Raw genomic sequence first — 23,741 nt, 5'->3', positions numbered from 1 at the left:
CAATAACAACTGAACCCGTTCACTTCCTGGTTTCCTTGTACAGGCTCTTCTGATTGGTCGGCCTGGAACGATAGCCGTGTTCTGATTGGGCCTCGCCCAGGTTGAAAATGAAGCCTCAAACGTGAATGAGAAAAATAATAATAATAACACATTCAAATGAATATGGAATCATGTTAGTTTTAGTTAATACATATTTGTTAGATGAATTTTAATTCCCAAATAAATAAGTCTATCGATTGCTTTCGCTGCGCAGTCATAACCAATCGACTGTCGAATCTAGGATGAAGAGGGAAATGAAAAGTGTAATAACATCTCTGGGAAAGGTTTTGGTTTATTAAAACCACGGGAGAATGGAGTCGTTACCTTGGCCTAAAGGCAAGAAACTAGTCCATCTAGATTTGAAAGGTGCCCCGCCGAGAGTAGAGTACCTGCACCAGGTGAGTATTAGTAACGTTAGGTTGTGTATTTATCAATATTTCTGCCTGATCGTGGCTGTGTTTTGTCAGTTGATAGAATGTTTTTCCCTGCTTGGTGCTGACGGTCTGCTGGTGGAATATGAAGACATGTTCCCTTATGAAGGACAATTAGAAATGCTGCAAACCACAGCACACCCAGTCTACAGGTACACTTGTTATTACTATTATTATTAAAGCTAAAGCAATAATCTGTTCATTCCTAAATCTTATTCCTCCTTCCACCTTTACCATCAACTCAGCTGAGCTCATCTCTCTGTATCTGACATTATTCAGCCAGTAGAATGATATAAATAATGTGATATCAATTTAAAATAATACCGTTAGACTGTCTAATTTGCATTTATACTGCCTCCTGGTCAGGTCACTATTTCTTAACTGAGATACCTGGTTAAATAAAAGCTGAATAAACAATGCAGCCTCAAAAAGATTAATCATTGTTGTTCTTTTTTTCTCAGTAATGTAGTAACTAGGGGAAAATATCGATACTGCAATATGATCCTTTGAAGCACTTAAAATATAATAAAATTAATTTATGTGTTTTTTTCCAATGGCTCTTTTCTGGTTTACAGTTCAATAAAGTGTTTTATTTTTATACATTTTTATGTACATTTAAAATGCAAATATTCCCAACGTTTGCAATGACTGAGGACAAGAGGATACAGTGAACTTCACACGCTTTTTAAATTGATGTTTGAACATATTTTGGTTTCAAAACAAATTAATGCAGTTACGACTTTTTCATAAGTCATGCAGTCCTTAAATTCTCCTACACCAGAGTCAAGTAATTTGATAATACTACAAATATATTCTTGTTCCTTCACTACCACAATATATCATATCGTTGTCCCTTTATGAAGATTTATACCATATATACCAGATTCTTGCCAACACACAATACAAATAAAGCTTACTTTCTTACTTGCTTACGTAGTACTGATGTTATGAAAAAAATAAATAGAAAAAAAAGCTGATAAATAAGCTTATATCACTCAGTTTTCTAACTTTTCTAACAATTTCAGTCCTGATGAGGTTCTATCAATACAGACCTGTGCTGCTGCTAAAGGAATGGAGGTCATTCCACTGGTGCAGACATTTGGCCACATGGAGGTGAGAGTTCTCTGTAAATGTTTTCATATATCATCCGTTAAAACTCTTTGTCCCAGTTTGTGCTGAAGCACAAGTCTCTAGAGGAGCTCCGAGAGATGCCACACTGTGTTGGAACTCTAAATCCACATAAAGATGAAAGTCTAAGGCTTGTAGTGGAGATGCTGGGGCAGGTGGTGGCGCTGCATCCTGGACTGAAAACGCTGCATATTGGAGCAGATGAGGTGGTTATTCCGATTACATTTTCAAAACAACGTTTTTCATGGAGAGTTTTCCTCCACCATGTGATGTATTCAGGTGTACATGTTGGGGGAAGGGGAGATGTCCAAACTGTGGCTCGCTTCTCCAGGACACACAGTAGAACAACTCTTCCTGGATCATGTGACCAAGGTGGCAAAGGCCATCAAGGAGAGTTGGCCACATTTAAATATAGTGATGTGGGATGACATGATGAGAGAGATGAGTCCGGAGAGACTGAAAGGTGAGCGAGAACATTTTCATTTGTTTCACGTGTATAATTCAGTATCTTTTAGCCAGTGGTCTTCCTGGCCTCATCCAACCCATGCTGTGGGATTACAACTCTAATCTGGATGTAGAAAAAACAGGTACAACCATTTTTTTTTAATATATACATTGATGCTCAACTATGGTGATACAATCCGACTTGTGTCCTTTTGATGTCCAGTGTCTTTGCTGGAAAAGTACCACACTGCAGGCCTGTCCCAGTTGTGGGCTGCCAGCTCCTTCAAGGGTTCTACTAGCGTCATCACAAACGTTCCAGAGACTCAGAGGCACGTGGAGAACCATTTGCAGTGGTTAAAAGTGGCATCGTCAATTTCGTCCGGCATCAATCTAGAGGGCATCGCCATTACAGGGTGGCAGAGGTAAGAAACACCCAATATTATGGAGTCGAACCTGACATAGAACAGAATTACAATCAGGGTCATATTTCAAATTGAGGTCACATATATATGTTTTTCTTAAGTCAAGGCAAAAATCGAATTACCCAGAGCTATAACCCAAACATTGACCCGTTCACTCAAATCCTACAGAAGGATATAGAACTGTTTTAACATAAAACAAATTCAATTGGAATTAAAATTATATTTGCGTAAAATAAACGTGGCAATAAATAATCATGTAAAAAGAACCGTTTAAATAGTGCAGAAGAAAGAAAGTAGATGGTGAAACTGATGTAATGACATGCACTAAAATCAAAACAAGTTAAGTAAGATGGAGCTTCAAAGAATTTCAGGAATGCAGATAGTTCATAGAATGTTGTGGCTTTTACCTTTTAAATCGTAAAAAAGATCCTCTGATGACAAGTACCTTTCTAAATGTTGGAAAGCAATTTATTTTAACAAATGTTCCCTGTTAATATAACCAATTCCTTTTTGTTCGTTTGTTTTTCATGACGATTATACTATATCATCCAGAAAAACATTTCAATCTGATTTTTCAGTGAATACTACAGAAAACATTTAATTGAAATACTGAAATTAGTTTATTTTAAATTGGCTCAAGGAAAGGGTATTCAACTAATATATACTGTATTTGTTGGTTGTTTTTTAAAGCCTTATTATTTAATTATCTATTAAATAATTTGTAAAATTAATAAATGCATTTATATGTGTGATTGGTGACATCAGGACACACTATTGAGAAGTAGAAGTGGAAAAGTTAAGGCCTTTATCAAGTTATTTTTGTATATTTTTTGATGTATTTTCTGAATTAAGAGATTTGAGTTCTGCAATACTTTTCTTGACAAGTCATTAAACTGACGAAAGAAAAATGTTGCAAAGTCATTTTTGGTGATTTCTGAAGACTTAATAAACATTCTTAACTCTGTTTCCCTCTGTAAGGTACGACCACCTCTCTGTGCTGTGTGAGTTATTACCTGTGGCGCTTCCATCTCTAGCCGCTTGTCTTCAGACCCTCATTCATGGCCAACTGAACTCAGACGCACGAGGTCAGGTGACTAAACTCTTGGGAGTTTCCTCGGTGGAGGTAGAGGACATGGGCAGGTAAATGTCTATTAAATAAGTCCGATGTGTAGCAGCTGTTCGTTGGGAATTCATCTCTCGTCAGTGTTTCGAGTGGAGAGCCGGCGTTCCCCGGAAGGAAGTTGGCCGAGTCCATCCTGGAGCTGAATAAGTTGCTGGACACCTCGGACATACGTTTCTTCGAAAACAGCATGTAACTCTTCAGCAGTGAAGTCACCGTGACCAACTTGAGTTTTATTTGTGATCGTGTTCACGGCAGGTTCGTGAGAGGATGGGTGAGTCCACACCACAGAGAGAAGAAGATGGTTAACCCTCTGATGGGCGTGCAAATTCACAACCAAGCGTCGATGTAAGCTCCTGCAGCTGCGCTTTCATTAGCATTAACATGACAAGAGCAATTGAAATATATTATTATTAGCAAAGTTTATACACAGGAGAAAGTCATCTGAATGGTTTTACTGTGACATTTTGTTGTGAAACACCATAAAGGATCTGTCAATTATAATGAGTTTGACTTAAATCCCCAGGTATTTGACTGCATTGCAAGAAAAAGCAGAAGCGGTAAGAGAAGAGATGATTCGTCTGTATCCAGAGGCAACAGCCCAGGAGTGGTTGGAGGAACATGTTCGACCCGTGACGGCTCCGCTGCAGAGGATTGTGGACGACGTTGCCGCCTGTGTCAATCAAATGATTTCATAGTGTTCTGGAATATGACCCGGTTGTCTGTGGACTCGCTCTAAAAGAATGTGACTTAACGATCATGCCAATCACATGAAGATGTTGATGTGTGAATGATTAAAAAAAAAACATTTTAAAAGCTTTTTCTAATCAAAATCGAGTTGTAGTAAACGTTTTTTTAAAAACAATGTACAAATAAGACATTCTGAAAGATGGTGTAAATCCACTTTATTATATCATATAAGATGGATAAAAAAAACACTCAGTCTTTGGTTCGAAACAAGTCAAATGATTCTTTCATACTTGATAACAGTTTACACATGCTAAATACTGTAAATGCCAAAGCTGATTATTAAATGGGTGGTTCCTAAACCTCTTTTCTGACGCACTTGAGTTCAGTGAAAAGGCACGGCCATTTGAAGATGGTGTTTGCAAAGGTGCGTGTTGTCATCACAGTAAAACTGATTATTGGTTTTACTTATTTAAAGAGAAGATATGAGAGATTAACTTAAAAAGAACACCTATTAATCCGAAGAGCCCTGCATAAGGTGTTGTTTCTATGGTAACCAATCAAACTATTGACTATATTCTGAAACTTGCTTTTTTCCTTTACGTACAAACATTTTTTATGTCATTCACTTAAGGAAAGATGTGGTGGATTTTCCCCATTCGTAGAGTAGTAAAAAGGGGATGTAATACTTACAAGATAGAGAGTTTGGATGTATTTTAAAATTTAAAGAAACAAAAATAATATTTTAAATGACAATAGAACTTAATGTAACCAAACACTAGAATATAAAAAACAACATGTAAACATTCCAAGTGCAAAAAGGCACGTACACAATATAGTTTGGTAAGTAGTCAAAGACAGATTGATGCAGATAAAAGCTGAATAAATGGTCAGATAACCAGAGATTCAAATAGAAGACATGTAATGCTGTCTTAACATACATGAAACTCGCGCAATGCCTGTAAGATATTCCTGAGAAACTACCATATTTACTTGAATCAAAGTTGTTCTTCCTCCTCTGAGTTGCTGCTGTTGTCCAAAGACTCGACTTCGTCCTCTACAAACTCGTCTTCCTCCTCCTGTAAACGGCGCTGGAGCTCCTCCAGTCCCAGAAATCGCTTCAGCAATGCAGCAACTGCCTCCACATCACTAAGACACAAAATGTTGTATTTATAGCGATTCATATGTTTTACAGATTTAACTTTTTTTCCAACAAGTGTTCATACTAATAACACCATTAATACCTTCTTCCCCCAAGGGTGGCGCTGTGGGTGAGAGGGTAGGAGAAACCAGTGGCGAGACGCAACATCAGCAGGTAGCCTTTCCCTAAATATCGCACTTTCTCCTCTTGGACACAAATGTCCTGCAGGTGCGTCAGGTCCAACACCACTGTGTGGGAAAGAAACAAAGATGGCAAAGTAAAATCACACAATCGGTGTACAGACTCCCACCAATACTGACCTTTTTCATGGCCCTTCTTCCACAATGTCAGGACGAGGGCATACAGGCTGAAGGTTTTGAGCTCAATAAGGTTTTTGGTTTTGTCAAACACAGCTTCTTCCCATTCTTCCATGTTCTGCATCGCCACGAACAAACAGCCCGTCACGTAGAAAAGCTTCCACAACAGACTATCTGTGTTGCAAGAGACAAGAGTGTAAAGTGATACGGTGAGTTGCAAAGATGACAGTCACATTTATTACAGTAGATTTATGTACCTGAACTGTAGTACGCAGCTGCCAAGCCCACAGATACAACACCTGAAAAATAGACACATAAAGTAATGTTATTATCATACAGTCACATCAATCGGAATTACTTGATTATTTTTTTAAACACATATTTACACTTACATACGAGAAGAGACCAAGAACGTATGCCAGGCGACCTCTTTAGGTGCAGCATTGAAGAACTATGCTCCTCCACGGTCATGTAACCCATCTGAGAAGAAAAAGATTTAGTAAGTAAGTAAGTAATTTTTATTTGTATAGCGCTTTTCCAGACCATGGTCACAAAGCGCTTAAACAATCAAAACAATATTCAATAAAGTATATACTTTAAAGGGCAAGATAAAACTGATGACACAACAGGAGTTCCAGAAAATCAAGGAATTCACAGATTTCCTCATACCAACTTAATGTCGGATCAATACATCCCAGAATTGCAAATTTAATCCTACTTTCATTTGAAAATACATTACACAACGGTAACAAATTGTGAATAAATAAAAAAAAATCTACAAAAACAAATAAAACTATAATACAAAAATGTAACAAACGTGGTTTTATTTATGTTTTAAATCTGAAAAGGATATTCAGAGGTGTGTTTTCACTTTTATTTTCATTTTTAGTTAGTTATTTTTATAGATACTTTATTACTAATAAAAAAAAATAAGGTATCGATCACGACCCAGAATGATGGCACACGCCCAACAACAACGATCTACTTTGACAACATGTATCAATATTTCAAAACACTTACCGTTAAATTCCAGCTTTGGATGTGCAATATTCTTCACGTGGTTGAAAACAAAAGTGGGTTCAGTTAAAGAAAAAACTCGCGATGAATACCGACGATGAGGAAGTTGTGTTCATCAGTTAGTGATGGTGACACTTCCTGCCTGGACTCGGAGGCTCCCCATTGGCCAGAGATCGCTTTCAAAACAAAAGACTTTCATTTACCTGCGTCTCAAACAGCGACTCAAAACGTTTTTATTTAGATTATTAAACGTTATTAAATGGTTTATTTTTTTTTCGAAAAGGTACCAGAGCTTTGAACAACTACTTAAATTATGTTCATGTGAAAAATAAGTGCAAAAATCGCTTATTTTGATAGGCGTTTGTCGTTGTGCGCATGCGCATAACGAGTGCACAATGGCGTCAGACGTAGACAGATACATTTGAGTCAAAATTTGAGAAACCTGGGTTCATCTCAAGGTCTTCATTTACCTCTCGTGGAGAAACTTTGGAGCTAAAGGTTGGGGGGATGGACATTTACAGACCGAGCACCTGAACCTCCTAAATAATTGTTGGTTATCCGTGTGTCACTATCTGCCATATCAGCTGCTCGTCCTCTGCATGTTGTCCATGTCTTTGTTTGCCAAAGCCTTGGAAGAGTGAAGGTGAGTAACCTTTTCAGGTGGGTTTGAACTGAGATACAGTCAATAACACCATCCATTCAAAGCCATCGATGCAACCAGAGTCTTATTCATGTTATTACCAGGAGAATATACTCGTATATTCACAAATATATATATATATATATATACATACCAGATGTTATTATTTGATTCATTGCCTGCAACCTGTTTTTCTTCTTTTAAAATGCACCATAAAACTCTTAACAATGTTTGTGTTCATACAATTGAAGCCTCTGTGTATGCAATTATATTCTATGATGACAGGAAACATGTTCTTTCCCACAATGATGAGGTTTATGTTGTTGGTGTTGTACGGTGGGCGGGGTGGGACAAAAAAACGTCTCCCCACAACAGCTCAGTCATCATCCATGATACAGACCATAATGTCTCTTCTTGTCTCCCCCTCTCGATGAGCAGGAAAGAAAAAATGTCTGAGCTCGACATCGGCAAGAGAAAGGAGAAATGTGAGAACTGCACCAAACAGGTAAATATATTTTTTGTTTTTTGTTTTTTTTTAACAATTTCAGTCTACAAATATTGTGATTGTTGAATTTGAATCATTTTAATTGCAGTGCAACAAGAAGCAAAGTGACCACGACTCTCATGATGATGAGGAGGAAGAAAAGGTAAATGGAAAGGTAATAACAATACATTCAATTAAGCTACTTTATCGATTATTCTTTCTCTACCGATCATAACTCGTCTGGCTTTTACAGGATATTTAACATGTTATGCTGTCTTTGGAATATTAATATTGATGGGAATAGTTTGTGTAATTGCACTAATACTGTCTAATAAGATACTGATCACATTAATAAGAAAAGCATTGAAATAAAAATAAAAAATCGAAATGTAGGAGGAAAAAAATTTCTTAAAGAAAATAATGAAATATGTTGCCTTTAGAATCTGCCTGAGGAAATCAGTTTTCTAATGTTGAAATAAGGATTTGCTGAAGAGTTGATTTTGGGCTTCAAAACATCTAATGTTAAAATATTAAACCATGTCTATTTGTCATGGAGAACTTTTAATCTTAATCACTCATTTGATACTTGAAGTGTCATCTTCACTTCTTTAAATTCACATTCTTACACCTACAGAGAAGATTATTGACTGTAAAATACAAAAAATGGAAGCAAAGACTTTTTGAGAATAAATGAGTGTTAAAGTAGGAACAGTCGAACAAATGAGGAGTTCTGACATTTTGAAACGGATATAAGTGTAAAGCGTAACTGACATCTAGAGCCTCACTGTTAATAGTTAAGTGCTGTAATAGGTAAATCATTACTGAGCCTCAAAATGAAATTGAAAACAGTTGAAGTAACACCATGTGACCCCTGTAGAATTTAAAATCCATTTAATGTCCAAGTCCAAATGATTTATTTGAGAAGGAACAGTTAAGTGTTTTGTTTACTTTTCTGTCTGTTTACAGGTGGTTTTAGTGGCGGCTTATTTACTGGATTTATTTTCATGTTTTCCTTCAGGCGAGTGAAGGCTCTCAGTTGTTGCTCAGCGCTTGTTTGTCTTGCGACGGCTGCTTGTCGGACGAGGAGAACCTGAAGATCTCTCAGCAGAATCTGAAGGAAGTGGAGCGAGTTTTAGCCCTGAACAAAGTAAATAACCAGTTTGTTTGTGCTGAGTCAAACCTTTAGTTCATTCTTTTCATATTATTTTTTTACTTCTATAGAAATGTGACGTGACGAAGCACAAAGTTCTGGTGGCGTCCGTGTGTCCACAGTCGCTGCCGTTCTTTGCCGTCAAGTTTGGAGTGGACATCACAGAAGCTGCCAATAAACTGTGTGGTTTCCTGAAGAGCTTGGGTGAGCGAATGATCCGTTAGGAATCATCCATTATGGTTCTTTATGAACTGGTTCTGAATGTAACAACATATAGGTAGGTAGGTAGGTAGGTAGGTCATTGAGGTCTCCTTCGGGAAATTATTTTTTTCCAACTAGCCACAGCAAATACAGCAATTTTTCATGAAAAAATAAATCAAAATAAAATAAGAACAAGAACAAAGAGAAATAAAGAGAAAGAACAAGATGATACAATGTAAGTCTAAAGATAAAGAACATGGATCAAAATAAATAACAATGACAAAGGATACAAAGACTAACATAGAACAGAACAGCGAGAAAGACATTTACAGTCGTATATTATTGTCACGGCAAGAAGAATTCAACGTCAAAGATGAGATGGACATTTTTTCAAAAGTATCAATCATACTTACTGTATACTATTAAGAAATGTTAAAAAAAATATATACCCATTTATTAATATATTATAATGTAAGATGTAGTGTTTCATACATTTTGTATTCGTTTGGGTCTTTTTTCTCAATAAAGTGATCATATTTAAAAAAGAATGCAATATTTCATAACATTGACGATGGGATTTTTTAAAAGTAATATTTAAAAACATGCATTTGAACATTATAAGTAACATTAGATATGCTTTTATTCTTCCTACATTGGGGAAATGTATGACGAGCAAATTCAATATTGTGTCATTACATACCTTTAAGTTTACAAAATGGAACTAATGGCATATTTTAAATCCTATTATTTAAGTTATCTTTGCAGGGATATATATTTTAAATATGAAATAAAACAAGAAATAAATGGAGACAAATGTATAAAATTGGTCTGGTTATTTAAAAATGCTTAAATAATTCTAAATATATACGTTTTTTCTTTTAAATCTATCTTTCTTCTTCTTGTGCTTGTCTAAATGATCCGTACGTGTTCTTTCACTGGTGTGTTGCAGGAGTTCAGTTTGTGTTCGACAGCACTCTGGCCGCAGGCTTCAGCATCCTAGAGAGTCAAAAAGAGTTCATCCAGCGATACCGCAGGAGGCACCATGACACTCCCGCTCTTCCCATGTTCACCTCTTCCTGCCCTGGTACAGTCCTCGCTTTCTTCCTTTCCACGTCTTCTGTCATCTGACTGTAAACATGAATCCACGGAGGAGAGAAAGTGTGAGGCGGAGATAATGAAGCTGCTGAGGGAAGATAGAAAGCTTCTTCTCTGCCACTCCCTGCATGTCAGATACAGTCAGACGCTGAGATGAGTGCTGAGGTTAGCTTATTTCTTTCTGCTAATTTAGAGGTTTCATGAGGTTTCATGATACAGGGTCGACATTTTCCGAGCTCAGTAGGTGGCGCTCTCATTTAAAAGAAAACATAATCCGAAGTTTCATGGAATTAATTGAGCATAAAGAGGAAGAAAGAGAGGGGTTGTGTAGTGAGAGAGAGAGATGGGTGGTGACGGGAGATGTGAGAAGGGGGGAGTCGGGGGTGAAAATAAAAACAGAAGGGTAAAAGAAGGTGGAAGTTGGGGGGGAGGACGAAGCAAAGCAATGTTATAAGAGTGTCAATGATGGTATGTTTTAGGGTCAACGGGGATTCACATAGCAATCAATCTCATGGCATTTAAACAAAGTCCTAAGAGAGGAGGCAGAAACCTTGGTAGGGCCGGACTCATGGCCATTTTGGTGTTTGTGATACTGGTTAAAGCAGCACGATAAACATTTTTTCTTAATAGTTTTAGTTTTATTTAGAAAAATCATGACTCAAAGTAGAAGTCATTACCTACTATTTTTAGTAATATTCTTTACTACGCAACCCCCCCGGAGAGCCTTTGAGTGTCATGTGACCACCAGACTGCTACACAGCAGTGGGTCAAGGACAGTGTTTTCATAGACGTACTGAGACTTCTTGAAAAGTAAAACCAGAGACAGAAACCGACACTATGTACAACGGAGGTTCCACGACACTGTTCTAACACTGAGTAGAGCCGTAAAAAAAATTCAATCTCACACAACGCTTCTTGAAATTCAGTGTCAGCTGGTGTTTGGTTTAACCACTGTCTGTGTGTTCACAGGCTGGATCCGCTACTCGGAGCGTGTCCTTGGCAGTTTGGTCACGCCTCACATCTGCACGGCCAGATCTCCTCAGCAGATCATGGGCTGTCTGGTCAAGGACTTTTTCTCCAAACACCAGGCGAGAACCTTATTTGTCAAACCTCAACATTGAGTTATGGAAGTTGAATATGCATTAGACGTGTCACATTATTTGAACTGAAATACAAAATCTGATCTTGTAACTCTCTTAATTCAGTAGTCAGATACTCAGATAAAGCACAGTGAATCTTCTCCGTTTGGTTAATGCTGAATTGTTGCGTCATCTTCTCGCCCAGCAGAAGTTGAATCCTGAGAACGTCTACCACATGGTGGTGGCGCCTTGCTTTGATAAGAAGCTGGAGGCCGTCAGAGAGGAGTTTTACAACAGCGTGCTGGAGAGTCGGGACGTGGACTGTGTCCTCACCTCAGGTTCAACTGCTTGTTTTTACCTAAAAGGATTTAAAATCGCATCAGAATAGGAAACTGTTATTGCCAGCGTTGTAAGCACAAACAAAACAATTGTTTGTGGCGTCTGTGAAGAATAAAATAAAACAGAACCAAGCACCAAAGCAGTCATTCAGCAGCGAATATCATGAATGCTCATGTTCTGTTGTTTTGAAACAACCCAAGAAAAGGAGTTTGCTGATGAAATTAAAACACATGATTAAGTGACGATATTGGTTGTGTATTCAAACATAAAATTACAACAAAAAATACATTAACCCGCAGATCAACAGTTGTATTTGCCCGCAACAATAATTTAGATGTTCAATATTTACATTTTCTAACTGCACGAGTCCAAAACGGAATTAATAATGAACTCCAACTAGTAAACTCAAATTGACCACACGAGGGCGCCACTTATTCACTTGCTTAAAAGGCAACTAATGTCAAACTCCAACTTTCCGGATTTCCTGACATGTTTCTAATGTTGAAGTCTTCCTCTGCAAGATGCAGTAAGAACCTCCTCATGACCATGTTTTGAACTTGAACTTTGAACAGGGGAGATCTACCACCTCATGGAGCAGAGGAAGGTTTCAGTGGAGGAGCTGGACTCTTTACCACTGGACCAAGTGTGAGTATCATGAGTTACTGTGTGTATGCTCGACTAATTCTTCTTTAATCTAAAATTTGAGTCAGAGCATGACGCACGTTTTAAAAACGAAGAGGAAGATTCACTACACGTAAGTTTGGAAGACGATAACAAGCCTATTTTGTCACTTCAGGCTGGGAGAGGGAGGGGAGGGAGTCCTGGTGAGACACGAAGGCCGGGGTTCAGAGGGTTTCCTTGAACACATCTTCAAGCACGCGGCCAAAGAACTGTTCGGTCTGGACGTCCATGAGATCACATACAAGACCCTCAGGTGATTTAACTGAAAGTCCTAGTGCCCACCCCTGTGCTCAATGCTATGTTGTTTTTTTTACTTTGAAGGAATCGTGACTTCCAGGAAGTGACTCTGGAGCGTGACGGTGAGACGCTGCTACAGTTCGCCGCCGTCTACGGCTTCAGGAACATCCAGACGTTGGTTCACCGGATGAGGAAAGGACGAGTGCCGTACCAGCTGGTGGAGGTTCTGTCCTGCCCTGGAGGTAACTCGAATACAAAAAAATAAACCAAACAAATAAATAGTCTAATTTCTGTGGATAGAGTGAAGGATTTGTGTGACACAGCACTCAAAACAACTGAAAAAAATATATAATGATTGTTATAAAATGAGCTGAAATTTTTGTGGAATAAATACAAGTGTAAACGAATAATATAAATGCATTATGGGATGTATCATTACATTGTAGAACTCTATTTCATAGTAAAATCTGATGTTTTGACTCATTTTTTGTTGTTTTCCCCCTCACACAGGCTGTCTGAGTGGCCGAGGTCAGGCGGAGAGTGAGACGACGGGGCGTGTGGACAAACCTCTGGTCCAGCAGATGGAGGAGGCCTACTGCAGTCTTCCCGTGTCCCTCCCTGAGGTCAACCCTGTCCTGCACACTCTCTACCAAGACTGGCTCCAGGGCCAGGAGTCCACCCAGGCCGCCACACTGCTCCACACCCGGTACAAAAGTCAAAACCAAACCCAGCCGCCTCACATGCAGTGGTGAGAGTCGAGGGACGGACTCGCACATTTCCTCGATCAGCTGATCCATTAACCACTGACGAAGGCGAGCACCAGTTTGAGCGACTTATGAAGATCCAAACCACAAGTAGTGTTTCCATTGAACTATGCAACGATGGTCAATAAACAGCTGCTGTGCCCAGTACATGATAAGGAGGAGATTGGCTGGTTCTTTTAAAAAAGAAAATGTTTTAATGGTACATGTTTGTTTAACTGTCATGTAAGTCCTTATCTTAAAACAGAACTGTGACCTCTAATCTAAATTGTTTATGTTTAATAATTAATGTGTCATATATGTTGGGAATTAAAAAATATATGGAAAGCTGACTCGTCTATTTTAATAACTTTTTTTTTTAAATGCTGCCGGATGTGAGTTTTATTTGTTTTATCCAAAGTGTCACTCGGGGAATCCTGCATATCATCATGTACTCGGATTTGGAGGAGCTGATTTTGAGCTGAAGGTCAAAGCCCACTGAAGAGGTGAGAATGAGATGAAGAGCCAAACCATCTCAACGTACTTGCCGGTCTTAGAATTTCGGACATAAAAGAAAGTTGCATTACTGGGTTTATCGTCCTTTTAAAAGACTTGAGGACAACACAATAACAGAAATACTCTGGCTAGGAAATTTAGTGGAAGATTACAGGCTTGCACCAATGCTGTAGGTTATTGTAATATATTATTATTAAACAATAAGTATTAATACAATACCTAAGTTAGGCTAAACCAGACAAACTAATGAGGCAAAAGGAAAACTCAGAGAGATGATGTAGAAACTCTCAATTTTATTTTTTATTTAAGTTTATTGCCAGGTCAACTCTAAATATGACTGTAGAGTATTTATTGCCCATGAAGAATCAGAAACTTGTAAACACAACACAGGATTTGTCGTGGTCTCAGTACAGAATAAAATAAGACAAAGCAACACACAAATGAGAAATGGGAAAACAGAACCAAGCACCTGACATTATGTGGCGTCCAAGATTAAAGTACTTTTATGTATTAATAGTGCATTTTATATTTTAATAATGATGTATGTAAATTATAATCAATATACATTTTGTCTATTTATCTTGATTTTATCTGTTTTTATAACTTGATCACCTTTAGTTTTTGTCAGTCTCTGTATAAAATGTGGCCCTTAAGATGATGAAATTGTCCCCAGTTAAATAATGTAATCTCCTCTCAGTTTTAATGAAAAGCTCAAATGTTCTTAATCCAACCTTCAATCTTTAACCGTGTGTGTCAGAAAAGAGTGTTACTCTGTGTTACACTCCAGCGTGTGTTTGTTTAGAAAGTAACGCTGTCACTTTGCCAAAGAGTATTAGTTATCAAGATAAGTACCTCACCTTGACATTCGCCCTCGACGTTATCTCGCCCACCCTCAGAATCAGAACTCTGCTGCGAGGAGCGGTCGGTCTGGGCGTTTGCTAAACATGAATGCTCGTAAAATACTGTTTTCAGATTTAAAATCGTGGATCTGTGGTAGAGATCGTTGGACGAGTCGATACGGTAAGACAACGCCGCTTGTTAGCATGTAGCTTACGCTCACAGGACGCCAAACTTAATAGAAAAATGAAGTCTTCTAAAGATGGATACTGTATTTCTCACCGATGCGGCTCTAAAATCTTCTAATATTTGTGTCATGAAGTAAAGAGATCTCAATAAGTATTTCGGGGTGACTAATACTGATCAAAGTACGTGTTAAGTAGATATTTGCAGCAGTTTCCTGGTTGAAGTGAAACTTGGTTTCATTCAAACATCACTTGATATTTTTAATAAATGCACACAATGCGTGTGTCTTTACAACCTTAAGTGTAATAACATCACAAGATATTCCCCTCATACTGTTCTCATGATGGGCAAAATGTTTTTTTATATTTACTTTAACATAACGTGTTGTTCTGCCAAAAACAATCTTGTTTGTGTAAAGTGAGTATATTTGTCCTAACTTTGTGTTTGTGTGTTTGTTCAGGTGGAACTAAAAAAGCATTTTCCTCGTCATGTGGCCCAAAGGTGTGTGTGGTGGGAGGTGGTCCAGCAGGTTTTTACACAGCTCAGCACTTGATCAGGGTGAGTCTCTAGTCATTCAGATTTAATTGAAAAATAAATGGACACAACGATTGCTGAAGACATTTTAAATCCACACAGAAATGTCCAGGTCGATGGATAGTGTGTAATAAGGCATTACAATTATTACATGTTAATAAAGTAATTGTACAAGAAAACAAACGAGAAAAGAAAAGGAACCTCTTTTTTCTTATGAAAACATATCAATACACATGTTGGACTTAATTAAAAAAAAGTGATGTATATCGTGAGAAAGGGATGAACTAAATTGTAAAGACAGATTTACATTTAAATATAATATATATATTTTTTATTTTAAATCATTTTTTGAACTGTGAAATCTGAGGTTATTTACATTATCTTTCAAATCATTGACAATATGTTGTTCTCATCAAGCTTTAATAACATATAATATAATTTTCTTTTCTTTTTTTTTTTTGAATATAACAATATAAAAAAAAAGTTCTTATTTTAAATTAAATTTGACATTTTTTTTAAAGAATTTATTCTGTCTCTATAAGACCTATACAATATTTGATTTAATACTTCTTTGCTGTTTTCTCCTATTGTGCTGTAAGGCTCGTAAAGATGTGGAAGTGGACATCTACGAGCGTCTGCCGGTCCCATTCGGACTGGTCCGGTTCGGAGTTGCCCCTGATCATCCGGAAGTCAAGGTTCTTCCATCACGCTTTGTTTTCATATCCTTGTTAGATTTTTCGAGTCACGCTGAAACATTTTTAGCTGATTGAGTTTAAACCATAGTCTTCAGTTTGACTGCAGGCTGTTGACGGGAACAATGTCTTGAAAACGGGCTCAACCCTGAAGGTTCTTTGGTTCAATTTCGTTATTAAAATGTCTCTGTTGTGTTGTAGAATTGTTAAAAATATGTTCTTCTGTTTTAAATTATGTATCATTGGTGTGTTTTACGACAAAACGCAACACAATCAGGTGTAGAAATAAAACTTCTAAATCGAATCAGTCTTTTTCAAATGAAATACCAGTAGTGTGGCAGATTTTATGTCTGAATGTAATACATTTTATGCTCACCTTTTAGAACGTCATCAACACCTTCTCGCAGACGGCAAAAAACGCTCGCTGTGGTTTCTATGGCAACGTGGACTTTGGGAAGGACGTGAGCGTAGAAGAGCTTCTACAAGCCTACCACGCGGTCATACTGGTACCGACAACCTTCAGCTCGTCGTCTGTTTAAAGCTCTCATTGTGGTGTCGACTGACTTGTGGTAGAGTTACGGTGCGGAGGGCAACAGGAGCATGGGAGTACCCGGAGAAGATTTGGACGGGGTGTATTCTGCGAAGGATTTCGTGGGCTGGTACAACGGGCTGCCCAGCTGCCGTCAGGTTAAAGCCACACTTTGACTGTGAGATGATCTGACACGTTAAAGGAATAGTTTCTCACCCTGACGTTGTCCTTGCAGCTGAGTCCGGACCTGAGCCGCGAGACCGCGGTCATCCTCGGTCAAGGCAATGTGGCCTTGGATGTCGCCAGGATTCTCCTTTCTCCGGTTGACATTTTAAAGGTAAAAAGAGAAACATTTCTGTAGAATGATTTTTCTTACATTTGTACAAATGTTTTTTATCTTCTTCCTCAAGAAAAGTCTTAAAGCAAATTTCCCTTTGGTCGAAATCTACAGTAAAATCTTATAAATGAATGAATCCAATTATTATGTTTGTCTGCAGAAGACCGACATCACCGACCAGGCCCTTCAGGCACTGAAGGAGAGCCAGGTACGCAGAGTCTTGATAGTTGGGAGACGAGGACCAATGCAAGTGGCTTGTACCATAAAGGTGTGTAACAGAAAGTTGATCAAAGTCTGCACTTAAAATGAAGAAGCTTGGACACCCAATGAAATATAAATAGAATCATCCGACTGAGAATGTTTTTATATGTCTGGTGAACAGGAGCTCAGGGAGATGGTGAACCTTCAAGACACACGTCCTCAAATGATCGAGGCAGATTTTAAAGGCGTTTCTGAGGCCCTGAAAGGTAACGTTGTACTAATATATCTGGTCATTATGCCCGATCCTGGTTCACCTGTCACTTAGTAGGAGTTACTAAACCTTGTTGAGTTTTTATTGTCCTTCTACAGAAAAAACATCAGCACCATTAACAACCTTCATCAATACTAGTAATTATGAGTAAATTACTGAGAGATGGTTCATGAGAATTATAGTCAATATTTAACAGAAACATAATATATAAAAGAAATCAAATCATGGTTCACCTCAAACTTAATCAAACTAAATTCAGATAAAACAGAAAAATCCTCCTCATTGGCACCAAATCCAAAATTGACAGTTTCCCCCTCCCCTCAGGTCAAGAGTCTGTACAGTACACTTTCATTTCAATCCAACATTAACAACAGCATCCGGTCTGCATATTTTCACCTCCACAATATCCCAACTCAAAACCCACCTGTCCCTCACACTCATAACCTCTTTCATCCGCTGCTACCATCTTGTTTTATTATCTTGTTTTATCCTGTGATTTTATTGTATTATGTGATTTTATTGTGAATCGACCTTGAGTCTCTGCTTTTAAATAAAATCTATTATATACAATATTATTAAAAGGAAAATACAAATCTTAATACATGTAAAATGTATAAAGGTTTTGACATTAAATACATGTATTTAATGTAGTATAAAAGGAGGTTTTGAGGAGTCTGATATTTTATTTAGATTCATATGTAATACTGAGAGGTACTAGGAAGTAGATCAATGGTTTGTCTGTATTATTGTTATATATTGTGTGAATTTGAGTAAGCATTCATTTAAATTGTTTATTGTGTTTAAGCTGTGGATATCTTAATTTTACTTTCTCTATAATATACAATCAAGAGCAAACAAAGATTAAAATAAAACTTATGTTTCGTGTGACTAACTGTAGTGACCTCTGCATGTTTTTCACTCCTAAGATGTTCCGAGGCCACGGAAGCGTCTGATCGAGCTGATGTTGAAAACGGCTCTGGCACCTCCCGATGAGAAGGAGCTAGAAAGGCGGAACAAAGCGTCTCGTGTTTGGGGTTTCAGATTCTTTAGAAGCCCTGTCGAGATCCTCTCCGACTCCGGCTGCAACAGAACCACAGGCATCAGGCTGGCGCTCAACAACCTGGAGGTACAAGAGTTTGACTCGTACCTGGTTTCAAGTGTGGCTCACCACGTGTTTATCAACAGGGTTCTGGTGAAGCTGCCCAGGCCGTCGTCACCGGTGAAGTAGAGGACATCCCATGTGGTCTGGTTATCAGCAGCATCGGCTACAAGAGTCTTCCCATTGACCCATCAGTGCCTTTTGACTCCCGCAAAGCCATCGTCCCAAACATTATGGGCCGTGTTCATCAAGTAGCAGGTAAAATAAAGTCCAGTCCACATAAAAGATTTACCGGCTTAGACTTGGACTGCTAAGATATTTTGGCCCCTTGTGTGTTTGAGTTTGACACCCCTGCTCTAAGTGTTTGGCCGAACAAAAGGTCAAATTAAGACAGAGGCATTAAATGTAATTCTAGAAGACTCTATAAAGAAATCAATATATACACATTTCTTCACATAGAGCATGTCTTTTGTTAGTGTCAAAAGGGAGTCATCGTTTTTCAATTTCAAGCCCTCATAAAACCACTTTCCCTCCTTTCATTTAGACTTCGTTTACACAACAACAGCAGTAGAAACAAGTTGATATGATGAATATCACAGGTAGTACTCAAGGTGGCCGTGCCACTCTTTCCTTTGAGCAAAAGTTGCCGATGTCCATTAAGTATATTTTTGGGGAGTTCACGAAGGAACATTACATTGAAAAGTTGTACAAAAGCAGAAGATTCACCCAATGTTCTAATAAACAATGGCTGGTCTTGTTTGGCCCACCTGATTATAACCCATTTTAACAAATTGTGTGAGATGGAACCATCGACGATGGAAAATGTGTAGGAGTTATCAGTGAGAAAAATCTCTAAACTTAGGAAAATTATGTCACAACACAATCTGGAGCTTGTAATCCATGTACTTGTGTCTTCTCGTTTAGACTTTTGTAACAGTTTATTTTTGTATCCAAAGTATTTGTCTCGCCTGCATTTGATACAAAACTCTGCGGCGAGAATTCTGACCTGCTCTAGTAGAAGAACTTACATTTCTCCGATCCTTAAAACTCTTCACTGGCTGCCAGTTTCTTTAAGGATCCATTTTCAAATTCTGGTTCTTACTTTCAGAACTATTCATGGTCAGGCCCCTACTTACATCAGTGATCTGATCCAGCCTTACACCCCAGCTCGGGCTCTTAGGTCTGTGGAGAACGATCTCTGGAGAACGAATTTCCTCTCCCTCCGTGTTTGATGGATCTACTGACTCCTTCAAGAAACATAACATTTTTATTTGTGCAGGCTTTTCCCTGATGTTCTGGGACTTCTGTGTTTGTCTTATGTGTCTTGGCCTTTTAAAGTATATATTTTAACTGTATTGTTTTTGATTGTTCGAGCGTTTTGTGGCCCTGGTCTAGAAAGGCAGTTTACAAATAATTATTTCTTATTTATGTCTTAATAAAGCAAGGTTACTTGAAATACAGATGCCAACCGTTTGTCCGAAATGATCTTGGCTTCGTAATCAGGGCATCGTTTGTCGTATCTAATGCTCAACATTATAATTTCTGATGTTTGAAAAAACTCTGCTGATGCGTGGCTGTATGTTCAGGTCTGTATTGCAGTGGCTGGCTCAAGACCGGACCCACCGGAGTGATCGCCACCACCATGAATAACAGCTTGGACACAGCCCGCTCCATCATAGAGGATATGGATTCTGGAGTCGTGGACGTGTCTGTTGCCAAACCTGGAGCTCAAAGTATCAGCGCGTTGCTTAAAGAAAAAGGTACAGGATACAATAGTAACATACTTTATGAAAGACCACTGACTTACACCTATAATGGAAGAGTTTTGCTAAACTGCTGTGCTTTCCTTTAGGAGTGACACCAGTGAGCTTCTCGGACTGGGAGAAGATCGATCGCCTTGAAGTGAGACGTGGTGAAATTGCAGAAAAACCCAGAGAAAAACTGCTGACCGTGGAGGAGATGCTGAAAGTGGCTCAGTCGTGATCAATACTTGTGTATTCCAAGTTTTCATAGTAAATATTCTGTCCAATATGTTCAGAACCCCAAAGGAAAGTGCAGTAATTTATAAAATATTCCAGTATATGCTGTATTATGTCCTCATGCACTTCAATTTATAATAAAAGCATAACCTAAAAAGTTCTCATTTTCTCAGAGCTAATGTTTAGCTCCATCAATGAACTCTGATCTGATATTAAACCCCAAAATGCTTTAACAGAAAAATGGTTCATTAAAACCAAACTTGAAGGTCTGACAGTTTCGTTAATGATACCAACTTGACAACGTTGCTAAGGTTTTAAGAACTTGTTTTACAATCCAAGAGTTCAAGGCTAACGCTACAAAAATGAAAACACTTCCTGGGTGAAGGATGCCTGATCGGCAGACTTTATGGTAGAAGACCTTGCAATGGAAACACAAATGCAAAGAATGAGGCGAGCACAGGACGAATGAACAAGGTTCTGGTGAAGCTGACGTGGCTCATGTCACCGGTGAAATGGACATACCTTGATATCTGGTTATCAGCAGCATGCTGATGCAAAGACAACCTATCCACACCGGGATATAGTGGGGCGTGTACAACATTGCAGAGATGGCTTTGGCAGCAACAATGACCACATGGAACATTGGAGGAAGAGAGCCACATTAAAGCAACCAGGTGTGCCAAAGCAGTCTTCCAAGCTCAGCTAGATAAGGTGGGAACCCATGAATACGAGGAAAGCAATGACAAAGTGCTGTAGGAAACCGATCTTCATCTTTCATCATTTGAGCCATATATATAAAATACTCACTTCAACCGACCTTTGGTACAGAGAGGCCCAAGTGTCCGAAATCTTGTCCTTCAATTTTGTATTTTGAAAGACCTCTAGAGGCGTCACTCACCCGGTGACATGTGCAGGAATCCTGCATTCTAAAACAAGTGATAGACCCAAGCATCAACCCACTAGCGGACGCAATCTGTAACTGATGTGAAACATTGACCCATTCTATAAACAGTTGACCAGAAAATAAAATCGTGAATAAGCAAGAAAATCCAGTAAGTTCATTTACATTTTTTTATTTAAATATACGATTTGGAGTGTTCCTTTATTCCCTGCAATATTTTCTTCAGCTCAGCACTCACGTAGGAATCTTGCACCAGGCCAGAGAGGACGTTGGTACCATTGCCCTGAGCACCGGTGTCGTGGGTCAGGCCATAGTGGACGTCGGTATCGTTGCCTTGATCAGTGTCGTGGGTCAGGCCAGAGTGGACGTCGGTATCGTTGCCTTGATCAGTGTCGTGGGTCAGGCCAGAGTGGACGTCGGTATCGTTGCCTTCAGTACCAGTGTCGTGGGTCAGGCCAGAGTGGACGTCGGTATCATTGCCTTGATCAGTGTCGTGGGTCAGGCCAGAGTGGACGTCGGTATCATTGCCTTGATCAGTGTCGTGGGTCAGGCCAGAGTGGACGTCGGTATCGTTGCCTTGATGAGTGTCGTGGGTCAGGCCAGAGTGGACGTCGGTATCGTTGCCTTGATCAGTGTCGTGGGTCAGGCCAGAGTGGACGTCGGTATCGTTGCCTTGATCAGTGTCGTGGGTCAGGCCAGAGTGGACGTCGGTATCGTTGCCTTGATCAGTGTCGTGGGTCAGGCCAGAGTGGACGTCGGTATCGTTGCCTTGATCAGTGTCGTGAGTCAGGCCAGAGTGGACGTCGGTATCGTTGCCTTCAGTACCAGTGTCGTGGGTCAGGCCAGAGTGGACGTCGGTATCGTTGCCTTCAGTACCAGTGTCGTGGGTCAGGCCAGAGTGGACGTCGGTATCATTGCCTTGATCAGTGTCGTGGGTCAGGCCAGAGTGGACGTCGGTATCGTTGCCTTGATCAGTGTCGTGGGTCAGGCCAGAGTGGACGTCGGTATCGTTGCCTTGATCAGTGTCGTGGGTCAGGCCAGAGTGGACGTCGGTATCGTTGCCTTGATCAGTGTCGTGGGTCAGGCCAGAGTGGACGTCGGTATCGTTGCCTTGAGTACCAGTGTCGTGGGTCAGGCCAGAGTGGACGTCAGTATCGTTGCCTTGATCAGTGTCGTGGGTCAGGCCAGAGTGGACATCGGTATCGTTGCCTTCAGTACCAGTGTCGTGGGTCAGGCCAGAGTGGACGTCGGTATCGTTGCCTTGAGCACCAGTGTCGTGGGTCAGGCCAGAGTGGACGTCGGTATCGTTGCCTTCAGTACCAGTGTCGTGGGTCAGGCCAGAGTGGACGTCGGTATCGTTGCCTTCAGTACCAGTGTCGTGGGTCAGGCCAGAGTGGACGTCGGTATCGTTGCCTTCAGTACCAGTGTCGTGGGTCAGGCCAGAGTGGACGTCGGTATCGTTGCCTTGAGCACCAGTGTCGTGGGTCAGGCCAGAGTGGACGTCGGTATCGTTGCCTTCAGTACCAGTGTCGTGGGTCAGGCCAGAGTGGACGTCGGCATCGTTGCCTTTATTCTGGTCAGTGTTGTGGGCCTGTTCTTTCGGTTGACTAAAGACATGCGATATCAGCTTTGAAATTTCCTCTTCCACTTCATTGGTTTCCAGTTGCACTGAAAACACAAAACATACTTCTCACAAAACCCTCATCCAATCCCCTTTTGCTCAAATAGAAAATTACAATAAGCATAAAATGCAGCTTGTTGCCTGCGACATTAAGAATTTCCAGTGGCGTCGCTAAATTAGGGTCAGGTGTGGGCATGCCCCACAACATTTAGCTGGGGAACACTATTCAGGGTAAAAGTTCTTTGAAATAGTCTTAATAGAGCAATACATTCAAGTTACATTAATGACAAGTTTGTTATAATCCTTTTTCTTCATCATAAAAACGGTGCTTAAATGCTCCAAAACTACTCTTAATACATCCATAGCCAAATAAAACTGTTGGCTCATGTTCACTGCGTCTTAACATTTAATGCAGTTTTGTGAACTGCAGAAAAATTGGTTTTCAATCCAATTTAAATGAAAAAACACAATCGCTACAGTCCTTGAGAACGTTCAAACGATGCGAATACTTTTATAAAGCCATTGCCAGTTGAGCAAAACATTACAAATTAAATCTTTTAAGTTTTATTATACTTGTAAATTGACAGTTGAAATAAGTCATTTAGACCATCTTTATTAAAAGTGATTAAAGCAATTTAAAGTTTGA

General features: G+C 39.4%; 4 protein-coding genes across 6 annotated transcripts; 3 read left to right on the top strand and 1 right to left on the bottom strand.

Annotated features, from left to right (window-relative positions):
- The first annotated feature begins 294 nt into the window (after positions 1–294).
- hexd (hexosaminidase d) lies at positions 295–4,420 on the top strand. The gene is made up of 11 exons (XM_087784316.1): positions 295–437; positions 507–622; positions 1,496–1,583; positions 1,640–1,804; positions 1,878–2,061; positions 2,114–2,185; positions 2,266–2,464; positions 3,443–3,604; positions 3,669–3,776; positions 3,843–3,932; positions 4,111–4,420. The coding sequence occupies exons 1-11, from the start codon at positions 351–353 to the stop codon at positions 4,280–4,282; spliced, it is 1,443 nt and encodes a 480-aa protein (XP_087640442.1). The 5' UTR covers positions 295–350; the 3' UTR covers positions 4,283–4,420.
- Positions 4,421–4,472: 52 nt separating this feature from the next.
- On the bottom strand, positions 4,473–6,902 carry cybc1 (cytochrome b-245 chaperone 1). 2 transcript variants are annotated; one of them, XR_015710530.1, is made up of 7 exons: positions 6,750–6,902; positions 6,122–6,209; positions 5,987–6,028; positions 5,733–5,903; positions 5,516–5,660; positions 4,875–5,420; positions 4,473–4,843 (listed from the first exon to the last, which is right to left on the bottom strand). XR_015710530.1 is itself a non-coding variant. In XM_087784319.1 (6 exons), the coding sequence occupies exons 2-6, from the start codon at positions 6,207–6,209 to the stop codon at positions 5,270–5,272; spliced, it is 597 nt and encodes a 198-aa protein (XP_087640445.1). In that variant the 5' UTR covers positions 6,750–6,902; the 3' UTR covers positions 4,473–5,269. The 2 variants fall into 2 exon arrangements, 1 of the variants encoding a protein (XP_087640445.1); XM_087784319.1 differs by having other exon boundaries at positions 4,473–5,420.
- Positions 6,903–7,130: 228 nt separating this feature from the next.
- narf (nuclear prelamin A recognition factor) lies at positions 7,131–13,745 on the top strand. 2 transcript variants are annotated; one of them, XM_087784318.1, is made up of 12 exons: positions 7,131–7,389; positions 7,825–7,891; positions 7,980–8,033; positions 8,889–9,017; positions 9,092–9,224; positions 10,171–10,305; positions 11,286–11,404; positions 11,604–11,733; positions 12,307–12,379; positions 12,531–12,668; positions 12,737–12,894; positions 13,163–13,745. In XM_087784318.1, the coding sequence occupies exons 2-12, from the start codon at positions 7,835–7,837 to the stop codon at positions 13,402–13,404; spliced, it is 1,368 nt and encodes a 455-aa protein (XP_087640444.1). In that variant the 5' UTR covers positions 7,131–7,389; positions 7,825–7,834; the 3' UTR covers positions 13,405–13,745. The 2 variants fall into 2 exon arrangements, with proteins under 2 accessions (XP_087640444.1, XP_087640443.1); XM_087784317.1 differs by having other exon boundaries at positions 7,980–8,045.
- A 1,021-nt stretch (positions 13,746–14,766) lies between these two features.
- On the top strand, positions 14,767–20,842 carry fdxr (ferredoxin reductase). The gene is made up of 12 exons (XM_087782869.1): positions 14,767–14,928; positions 15,392–15,489; positions 16,065–16,160; positions 16,541–16,663; positions 16,731–16,844; positions 16,922–17,023; positions 17,184–17,291; positions 17,406–17,490; positions 18,422–18,621; positions 18,681–18,852; positions 20,181–20,354; positions 20,447–20,842. Exons 1-12 carry the CDS (start codon positions 14,853–14,855, stop codon positions 20,575–20,577), a joined length of 1,479 nt encoding a protein of 492 aa, XP_087638995.1. The 5' UTR covers positions 14,767–14,852; the 3' UTR covers positions 20,578–20,842.
- Positions 20,843–23,741: the final 2,899 nt, after the last annotated feature.

This window comes from Callionymus lyra, chromosome 2 (assembly GCF_982586985.1).
Source record: "Callionymus lyra chromosome 2, fCalLyr1.hap1.1, whole genome shotgun sequence".
Lineage (NCBI taxonomy): Eukaryota > Metazoa > Chordata > Actinopteri > Syngnathiformes > Callionymidae > Callionymus > Callionymus lyra.
Note: the sequence above shows the minus strand (reverse complement) of the source record. Positions and strands in the feature narration are given on the sequence as shown.